We start from the raw sequence: 10734 nt of genomic DNA, 5'->3' as shown, positions 1-10734 counted from the left end.
ATCCTTAGTTGTACTTCATTCAAGTGAACTTGCATCCCACTTTCTCCCTTGTTTGGGTTAACTTTTTTTCTGCTCAATTCTTTTTTAAAACAATACATGAAATTTATATGCCCAAAATCTAGTTAAAAAATAGATTTCAGAAATAACTTTCTCATCAATGGAGAAGCAAGTAACAGAATGCCAAAATCGTAGCTATGTGAATATGTAATGTTAAAAGCTCTTCTGTAATTTCAAAAAAAAATTGTGAGTTTCACTATCATGATACATTTCCTATGAGATTATAAACTTGGGAAGCAATTGCATTCCCCTACTATTCTTCGGTAAACCTTTTGCAACAAGATGTTAAGTCGCTGTATTACACTGCACATAGTAAAATAAAGGGTCTGATTTTTTTCAGTGAGCTTCTTCTAGGCTATTCACACTTGATGGAACGGTATATGTGTCTAACAAAGATTAAAGAAGCTCGGAAACCGACAGTGCCAAGCATGAGAAAGAAACCATAGCAAATACAAGCCATGTAGCCAAAAAAGAAAGAGGTTTGCATGAAACCATACATATCTGATCTCGCATGGTAGAAAAACATGCAGTAGGAATATACGAACATGCCAGTTGATCCACCACAAAGGAAAGACCTATTATCATGAAAAAAATGACCAAGTTAGAAAATGTAGGGACATGATTTACATCAATGTGTAGCCTAAGAATGCACATCAATGGTTTTGACAGAAATTTTCTTTTTTTATTCTGTTATATCGCTCCACTGAGAGTCTGGATCCTCTTATGCCTCTACTTCTTAGAGGTTGGCCACTGGATTCATCCGATAACAATGAGATCAATACTCTCAACCGATAGATGAATAACACGACCAACCTCTAATGACTAAGGTAGAAGAGGATCGATATCCGTCTAGTATAGGGAGAGTACTCATGGTTACATCATATACATACCTCCACCACCATTCATGATCCTCAGCAGCAAGTTGAAAGTATGTCAACGCCACGTTAACAAAAGCAGTGACAATCAATAGAATGATGAAAACAATGAACGAAATGCTGTATATGGTATAAATCTGATGACCCCAAACACTAGAAAATATGTAGTAGAGTTCAATGTAAATCGCACTGAATGGCAAAAAACCAGCCATAGCCATCTGAGCGAGAGTTGTACGGTACCAAGGAAGTTGAGGAATCTCCCTAGGATACTTGTTGGTTGGACACGGCGCTAGAAACTCTGATTGGCTATTCTTACCAGCAATCCCTCCCAATACCAATAAAGGTGTGGTTACAAGAGTCCATATGAGGAAAATAACCATAATTGTTCCAACGGGTAGTGCTGCAGTGGAGTTATACGTAACAGCAACAGTGTTAAGAAAGCTGAATGTCAAAAACAACGGTCCAGAGAAAAGACTTCCGGTTAACACCAAAATTTTCACCTGAAATGCAACACACCAGTACATTAGAAGTGTACTCACTTAGGTTTGTTTTCTTATGTTGTATACTTTCAATCATTTAAAAGGAAAAATAACTTGGAATAGACAGGAAATGGATTTGATGCAGTCAGCAGTCACAGCAGTCAATGATCTCAACTGTTGATGAAGATCAGACAATTGAGATTTTGAGTTCTCGATTTACTGTAGTCACGATATGAGTCACCTGATCTTTATCCAATGACTTAGATCAATCAACTCAAGTGAATGCGTGCACGAGTTATTGATTGTTGTGAACTTAGGTCCGGGGAATCTAGATAAGTAGTAAAAGGCGAGTACTTTACCCAATTTTTTCCTTCAATCTTGTAATAGAAGGAAGCTGCAGAATAACCGGCAATACCGGACGTTAGTGCATATATGACAACCAATGCAGTAAACAAAGCTCCCCGGTTGTACGGATAGAAAACACCAACTAGAGCAAGCATAAAGATGAAGATTACACTGAAAATGGAAGCGGAGTAATATAGTCACATAAGAGAAATGAAAAATGAGTAAACAAACACCTTTATATAATCAGTACTTTTAGAAGGTAACAACTCACTCACAGTGTAAATAACTGAGAGCCTATTCCAAGAGCTGCTGCAAACAAAGCCTTGAATCTTGGATATCTAAACACATCACCATGGATATACTTCCATCCACTCTCCTCTTGATCATCAAGTGCCTCTTCATCAGGAGTAAACCTATCATAATATTTGCATATGCAGATGAAATAAGTTTCGCAAGCTAAAAGGTCTAATAGTTCTAAATTGCGATTGCGGCTGCAATACAAAGGTTTCAGAGGTTGCAGCCGAATCGCAATTTAGAACAATACCGGTGAGATCAAGAAATAAGAAGATTCTTACTTGACAAAGTCATTTTTAAGTACACGCATGAGAATCATGGCAAGGAATCCAGTCAAGAGAAGAACAGTAACACAAGAGTTAATAATAGAAAACCAATGGACTTCCAAGTGATGTGAAAATGAAGATGTCTGTGAATATTTCTCCAACCTTTTCTCGAATGGAATATCTGTTTCAGTCCATTTGACAGAAAATGTGAAATCGACATTTACCTCTCTATCTTCTGTCAAATCCACAACAGCATTCGGATCATTTCTAACAAAAACATCAATGATGCGATCGTTATTGTATAGAATCTCAAAATGAACATGCCTAAAAAGAAAAATTGTGGCCTCATTCAAGTCATCATCATCATCTATTTCTTTAGTTTCAAATCTTCCAAGGAAACCCCAAATCGGCAAATCATCATAGTACATTTGATAAAAATAGTCCTTCAAAACAGCATGTCTGAATTGATCAACCTCTTTTCTCGTTAGTATCTTTTTGCAGATGCTCTCAGGTTTCTTATTAACCAAGAAATCAAGTTTGTAAGGAGCAACAACTAATCTATCTCCATTCAAAATTTCACCAAGGTCTTCTCTCTTTTCTTCGACATTAGCTGCAACCAACAAATTTTCGAATGTATAAAGGATAGCTAACTAATACAAAGACAATAATAGAACATTTGGGGCAAGTAGTGAAAATAATGAATACCATCAAACAAACCTGGTGAGCAAAATGGAAGATCAAAATATCTGTACGTCTCGCTGCGGCATAAAAAATTCAAGGAAAACACAACATATTAACCAATTAAGAAGAAAGCATTAAAAAAGAATATTACATACATTAGACTATTTAATGCGAAGTTAATAAATTCAGCAGGCTTTCAGCAAAAGAAGAAACGAAAACACTTTTATACAAGCAATGCTTCATTTTCAAGATAACTCTTGATTAAAAAAGCTTAAATATCGTCTAGTTTAGCCAGCTTAGTTGGTAGCTGTGTCTGTGTGTTCAGACTGCAGGGACGCAGGTTCCAACCTGCAACACCGCTATGACATGTAATTTGTTGAAGTTCAAAAGTGTAATTTTTGCCATAGTCAATCCGGTCGATTGGTATTCTGTCGAATTCGCCGTAAATAGTTTCAAACACGCTCATCTCCTCTTCATCCACCTTGAAGAATTCACTCCATAGAAGAATTCTTGAATGGTAGAACGACACAACCCAAATTATTATTTTTTATTAAAGTTATAATTTGAGGAGCATTGGGATCGAAATATATTTCAAAAGGGTATATGAAAAAGTGAAAGTAATGAAAATCTAACCTGGGATTATGAAAGGGTCCCGCTTTGTTGGCATAAAAGGGCACAGAATCACCTTCTTTGTAACGATGATCTGATGCATCAGATATGACGTAGTTTATGCAGGAGAAACAACAGAGAATTACAATGGGACTAACCAAACATATCGTTGACTTTTCCATAAACACGAATCCACATATAGAGACAAAAAAACCAGAGAATGAAAGTGCAATGGTAATTGTTTGTTTGTTCTTAATCGTATAGTATTGAGGCAGATGAGTGCATATGAGAGTGGTTGAGAAGAAGGAATTTCCACGACAGTTGGTTTAAAGAAAATGAAATGAAAATTGTGAAGATTTGAATTTGCACGCACTTCTTTAAATGGAAATGAATGATTTTTCTGTAGAGTTGAAAAGAAATCGTCTTCGTGAATGGTGTTGAATGATGACAAGTACGTGTCTTCTTCTGACAAAAACAAATTCTATTTCATATATTAATGTTAAGGTTCGTTCGATTTATACTACCCCACAATATTTGTTATTTTTCCTTCTTTCCTACGTAGTCACAAATACAAATATAAACGGTTTTGGCCGGTCACACGCATGAAAGGAGAAACCGAGGCCCTGACATCGGTCTAAAAATGAGTTTGTCTGTCCCGTTTAGATTTGTTTAGTAAAATAACTGAAAAAAGGGTGAGACAAACATATTTGAGGATGCGGACTTAAAACTTTGCTCAAATTTCTTAATGTATCATATATATTACTTACTTATACACAACGTGAAAATACTGAAATGCCCTCAGATTCTGAAGATGCATCTCCAGACGCATTCAATTCTAAAAAATTCAAAAGTTTATCAAACTCTCTCAAATATTTTTCCATCAACCAAGTCCAAAGTCAAACAACCAAACTCAAAGGATCTTCAATCAACATCAGAAACATCATCCAACACTGAAACAAAGTGTAAATTTGTAATTTTTGATGTTTTGATAATTTTTTTGAGTTTTTGTATAAATGAGTAGAAAATGATGATTTAAGTATCAAATGAGTAGAAAATTTAAGAATGTTAGTTTATACATATTGTAAAACATGTTTGTTTGCTGAAAATCATGATCAAACTGTTTTTTTAGGTTTGCATGTCTGCATTACCGCCATTGATGACCTGAAGAGTTGTAGAAAATTTTGGAGATGCATCTTCAGAATTTTGAACGTTTAGTTACCCAATAACCGGAGATGCATCTTTGGAAATTCTTAGTATATTTTTTTTCTTGCTTGTAGTGTTGCTTGTATAATTCTATGGTTTAATTACAGACATTATGGTTGATAGACACGATAGACTGAGACATGAGAGGAATGCATAACATGCATCAGTGCAGCAGGAGAAGAGTCAGGTTTCAGTAGTTTTTGTTCACTCTGCCCATGCAGAGACATATACTTTTGAGGCTCATGCTTATCCATCTTCGTTTTCCTATAGGAGACGAGTTTCACCTACCAACGCATCACTCCCCTCATCCTTCCGTAGACATTATGTTTTACATATTCAAGCGCCAGAAGTACCCGAGTCATAGGTGGTACCGGAGACACCAGTGCCACCTCTGACAGATGATGCTTCTGAGCCAGTGCCACCTTTGGCTGCTGATGGTGTTGAGCCAGTGCCACTTCCGGATGGTGAGGTTGCTGCGGATGATGAGCCAGAGACACCTCAGGCATTTGGAGGAGGTCATGTAGTGTTGTCACTACTGCCTATGTATCTATACCATATTGCCAGACATATCTGGGACGGATATGTATAATTAGTTGGTTTCATTCTTTTTAATTTTTATTTATTATTATATTACAAGTTTCTGACATTGATTTATTTTTCTGCAGAACCGTGATCAGTTAAAGGTTATTAACCCTAGGCAAAAGATTACTAGTTTGCCTTGATCGAATAAGGATTGGTTTCAAACAACTTTATCCCTATCTGGGATGAAGTACATGTGCATGACCGATTATAGTACGGTCAATCACATGTGCTTAATGCATTCGTGGAGAGATGGCACACCGAGACCTTGTTATTTCATCTCCCGCTGGATGAGATATTAATCACACTCGACAATGTGTCGTGTTTGTTGCATCTTCTGATCAGGGAGAATTTCTATATCATGGGAGGATTATCAAAGACGAAACACTGGAGTTGATGGTGAACTATTTGGGAGTTAACCCAGTGGATGCATTGACTGAGATAGATAGAACCAGATGGACTCATGCTAAGTTTGAATTCCTAAAAGAGGTATATACATATGAGTTATAGAGAGCAGAGTAGGCTAGAGGTGATGACGAGCAGGTGGGGCTCCATAGAGCGTATGCTATTAGAGCATACCTGCTATGTTTTGTTGGCACTGCGATTTTTATGGACAAGAGTGTCACTTATACAAATGTCGTCTACCTACGATAGTTCGAGGATTTCGAGTGGATCCATGAGCACAATTGGGGACCTCTTATTTGGTTTACTTGTACTCGAAGTTATCAGAGGGTTTTACGTGGATGACGAAGTAGGTTACAAACAACATCACACTACCGACAGTAATATTTATTGGTCTTTTAATGTTTATGTATCATTTTCATTTCATCTTTGCAATGCCATTACCGATGATTCAGGCTTGGATCCTCCATCACTCATGCGCATCTTCGATTGGACGGGTGTACTGACTTACATTAAGGATATGCCGCGTGCTATTGCATTTTCCCCGCTCGGAGGGAACCAGAATATATAGTTGTTTATAGTGTATCTTGGCCGTTTGATTTCCAAGGACATGCACTTCAACAACTATGTCGATCACCGTGAGACGCAACCATTTGACGACATTGTGCTATACTCGGGATGGTTAGCTTGCAGATCACGTCTCACTGCTCCTCATCTTCCCGAGCGCATGATGCGGAAGTTCGGATACACTCAAACCATTCTCAGACATTCTGTTGTCTCTGATCCTCCTGCTTTGACATATAGACAAATATATGCCATGTTTAATCATTATGAGAGTTATTTGGTACCAGACGAGACACAAAGTACCGTAGCTGATAGCGACTCGAGCTACGCCAATGGGTACATCAGATGGTTCTTCATGGTGTCACATCTGTATATGGTGCATGATGCTCTAGGAGATCCACTAAGGCCAGCTCATCATGAGATACTAGAGGAGAAGCATGCACAGTTAGATCATGCTAAGGATGTCTTACCTAGATGTCATCACATATTGGAGATTGCGCATGCAGACATTGAAAAAGGTATCTTCCTTTATGGGTATGATGTGAGGCAGGTCCTAGATACCATCATGGTGAAGACACGAGAGACATTGATGTACCAGAGGCAATATCGAAGGAAGGGGGTATTGAAGGTCGAGGATTCAGAGGAGGCGTAGAAGATGTAGTTTGACATACGTAGTAGTGCAGTAGTATATGATATTTATACTTTAGATTCATTATAAATTGTATTTTATTTTCACTTCATACTACTTCATCGTGTATTTAGACTTTATTTATATAAGTCATTTTTCGACCATCTGGATTTTATATATGTCTTTTTTTGTATATCGATTGTATGGTTTAAATCTCTTCACATAACATGGTACATAACGTTTATAAACCTTCATCTGAATAAACATAAACAAAACATAACATGCACTTTCACAGACGCATCTCCGAAATAATAAACGTGTAAAATGCCTTTGAAAGTGGTTGAGTGGTATATGTTTTAAAATATTATGGAGATGTATCTCCGAACCAGTTAACCTTTTGATTTAAGACAATGTGCGTCTGGAGATGCATCTCTAAAATCTTAGAGGTATTTTGGATTTTTCATATGGTGGTTTTTCCACCCCATAAGGTGGGATAAGAAATTCCCCTTAAAAATGAGGGCGGGTCCGCATACATTGAACTTTTTAGGCCTAAAAAATACAAACTTGTATGTAAAAGCCCATGCCTACAAAATTCCGCAAAAAATGAGGTGGAACATACATATTAAAGGGTGCAGGTCTAAAACGTTGACCTGTCCAGCAAAAAAATGTGGGCAAAACGGGTCGAGCCCATTTTGCCATCCTTAGGTCCAAAAGCCCGAAGTGGATAAGTCCGTCTCGCTAAGACTCATCCCGCAAAAGTTCAAAAAAATGAAGCATAGTGGATATTGCTGAAAGTGCGGATTTAAAATTTTGGTTTCTCTTGCAAAAAGATGACAATGGGGCGGGTCTGTGCGATGCACTTTTAAAACATAAAATTGGAAATTTTTTATGTTAATCTTCGTACCCGCAAAGACCCGGAAAAAAAGGGACAAACATATTAGATGGCGCAAGTCTAAAATTTTGATTTGCCTCGTAAAAAATGCAGGCAAAACGGGCATACCCACCAATCCGACCCCATTTTATCACACCTAGTTGAAGATGGATAAGAAGGATCATCTCATGCTTTTTCATTCAAAATATCATTCTGCCTTAAATCTAATCGTTGAAAAAATTAATTAGTACAATTAATTGAAAGAGAGAGAAATAAAACATACATCCAATGGTTAGAATTAGTGATGTACACACAACAAGAGAGGATCCTACTCCGTTGAAGATACAAGACAACCTTTTTCTAGAGCTCCCCATTATATGCATGCCATAGACTAATGTTTATCGTTAAGATGCATGCCATAGTCTAATGTTTATTGTTAGATATCATCTAACGACATCCTACATTTTATGCGAGAAGCGAGAGACGTCTATAATTGTCCCTCGTATATAAGATAAACTACTACAAAAAGTACTTTTCGCAATGCCATTTCACCTCAGCTAAAGTATCCACCGTGGTAGAATTTATTCACTTAGGCACTTTCCTTTTATTTTCATTTTAAGCCACTTTTCACCACGGTTGAAACTTCCAACTGTGGTGAAACATGACACTTGGTCATGAGTTTGAATCCTAGCACGTACAATTTTGTTTATTTATTTATTTTAAGTCATTTTTTTTACCACGGTTGCAACTTTCAACAGTGGTGAAAAGTGGTGCATGATCACGAGTTTGAATCCTAGCACCTACAGTTTTGTTTTTTATTTATTTTTAAGTTATTTTTTACCATTGTGGTGAAAAGCAGCGCATGATCATAAGTTCGAATCCTAGCACCTTCCATTTTGTGTTTATTTATTTTTACGCTACCTTTTATCATGGTTGAAACTTTCAACCACGGTGAAAAGTCACTCAGGGTCATGAGGAAATATAAGCATTTTTATTGAGTTTATTCACCGTCCTTAAACAAATTTTTACCGTCCATTTAGTGAGTATCAACGCTCAAGACACTATCATTAGTGATCCACGTGAAACCTAAAACTTAGATGAACCTCCAACTTAGACGAACTTCATCTTCTAGCTCCAAACGTCATTTTTAATTTACGACAATCTATTTCTCCACTAAATCAAACTCGAAAACATTAATTCTTCTATAAACAAAACTCGAAAACGTCATTTATTTCATTAACAAATTTCAGAACTCCATCACCTCTTCTCCAACTTGAATGAGATAAGAAAACTATGGATTCAAGTTAGCAATGTTATTTGTTGGTGTTCTTGTCGTTCTTGTTCTTGTTCTTTTTGTTCTTGTTGTTATTCTTGTTGTTGTTCTTGTTGTTGTTGTTCTTCATATTGTTGTTGTTTATGTTGTTGTTCTTGTTATAGTTCTTGTTGTTCTTGTTTTTGTTGTTGTTGTTGTTGTTATTGTTATTGTTCTACTGTTATATTTTTTTGTTTTATTGAAAAACATACAACAACGGTTGTTCAAAGTAACAGTTGTGATAAGTTGAGACATACAACAACGGTTGTATAAAATAACCATTGTGATAGGTTGCATGCTACTTAACTTATAATCACTGTCGCACGACCGTGGTGGAAAAAATCATACATACAATCACACATTACCTCACAACGGTTGGTCGGACGTGATTGTCTTCATTTTCCAACCGTTATAAGAGTTGTTTTTCATAGTAGTGATATCTCAATTAGATTTTAGATGTTTTGGAAACCATAACTCACATTTATTCTTTATTACTATTTTACTAACTAAGACATTAAAGTGATAATCTTATAGGTCCACTCTACGCCGCTGCATTGCAATTCATTGTAACAAAATTTTAATCCATCGTTTTTACCAAACATTTTTGTTCCATATCATAAACAAATATATTTTTTATCTATTTTTTTTAATAATAGATATATTTAATCTCAAATATCGAATAGAGAGTCAACATATAACAACTTATATTCAAGAAAAAACTGAGTGTTGTAATAACTCCCTTTGATTTACATCAAAAGTTTGGTACAATCTAGCTTAGTTAGTGAGTGGAGTTTGGTAGAATTACATTTAATGATATTTAATTTAGTTGATGGTGAGTATATTTCACTTCATTATAGTATGTAATAATGTACTTTGAGAGCCTTAATATTCAATGTAACAAAATAATAGATTTGATTATCTTAAATGAAAGTGGACAAAACTAAAAATATTTTCATATGTCATTATATTTGTAATTATGAATTGGGTGGTATCCACTAAGATGCATGCCTTCAACGTATGAAACCAATAAATTGTTATTGTTTTGGAGTTTTAGGAACGAATTAATTAATAAACGAATAATATAAGTGTTCTACCTAATCCTAGTTGGACATGGACCAGCCTTGTGTGTGGGAATGGACCTACCTAGTTGATTGAGGTTGGGATCATATACAGTTAGGTGCAACTTTTCCTTCTATGTGGATCCCACTCTTTCCCTATATCCCCAAATTTCAATGTGCACTTATTTCATGATTAAGAAAGAAAGAAAATAAGCTAATCAAACAAATTATATTGTAAGTGTTTAGTTAGTACTAGTTGTAAACATATGAATCACTTAAATGATGTAGTTTTAGTACCATTACTTTCAATAATTTTAAATTTTAATTTCCTTAATTCATAAAGCAATAATTTGATCTTTTTATTTTAATATTTATGGGATTTTAATCCTCATTTCATTTGAGTGTGATTTTTTATAATCTCATACTTGAATTGATGATGTCTTGTTACTCAAGTAATATGATTTAAATTTTATATTATTAAATATTAATTTTTATTTTAATAATAATATAT

General features: G+C 35.6%; 2 protein-coding genes across 3 annotated transcripts; one reads left to right on the top strand and one right to left on the bottom strand.

Moving 5' to 3' along the window:
- Window positions 1–205: 205 nt before the first annotated feature.
- On the bottom strand, window positions 206–4094 carry LOC127118351 (transmembrane 9 superfamily member 2). 2 transcript variants are annotated; one of them, XM_051048530.1, is made up of 7 exons: window positions 3631–4094; window positions 3022–3074; window positions 2332–2926; window positions 2032–2169; window positions 1771–1927; window positions 948–1432; window positions 206–632 (listed from the first exon to the last, which is right to left on the bottom strand). In XM_051048530.1, exons 1-7 carry the CDS (start codon window positions 3786–3788, stop codon window positions 413–415), a joined length of 1806 nt encoding a protein of 601 aa, XP_050904487.1. In that variant the 5' UTR covers window positions 3789–4094; the 3' UTR covers window positions 206–412. The 2 variants fall into 2 exon arrangements, with proteins under 2 accessions (XP_050904487.1, XP_050904488.1); XM_051048531.1 differs by having other exon boundaries at window positions 3034–3074; window positions 3631–4093.
- Window positions 4095–6400: 2306 nt separating this feature from the next.
- On the top strand, window positions 6401–7006 carry LOC127122130 (uncharacterized). Its single transcript, XM_051052520.1, has one exon. The coding sequence runs from the start codon at window positions 6401–6403 to the stop codon at window positions 7004–7006; it is 606 nt and encodes a 201-aa protein (XP_050908477.1).
- Window positions 7007–10734: the final 3728 nt, after the last annotated feature.

The sequence above is a fragment of the Lathyrus oleraceus genome, chromosome 2 (assembly GCF_024323335.1).
Source record: "Lathyrus oleraceus cultivar Zhongwan6 chromosome 2, CAAS_Psat_ZW6_1.0, whole genome shotgun sequence".
NCBI lineage: Eukaryota > Viridiplantae > Streptophyta > Magnoliopsida > Fabales > Fabaceae > Lathyrus > Lathyrus oleraceus.
The sequence above is the reverse complement of the archived record's forward strand: the minus strand, read 5'-3'. Positions and strand labels throughout refer to the sequence as shown.

Coding starts and splice junctions, on each gene's coding strand:
- LOC127118351 (XM_051048530.1), bottom strand. CDS start 3,788: ATGGAAAAGTCAACGATATGTTTGGTTAGTCCCATTGTAATTCTCTGT. Junction 3,075..3,630: donor GGACCCTTTCATAATCCCAG/GTTAGATTTTCA, acceptor TTTATGCCGCAG/CGAGACGTACAGATATTTTG. Junction 1,433..1,770: donor AGATTGAAGGAAAAAATTGG/GTAAAGTACTCG, acceptor GTTGCATTTCAG/GTGAAAATTTTGGTGTTAAC.
- LOC127122130 (XM_051052520.1), top strand. CDS start 6,401: ATGCACTTCAACAACTATGTCGATCACCGTGAGACGCAACCATTTGAC.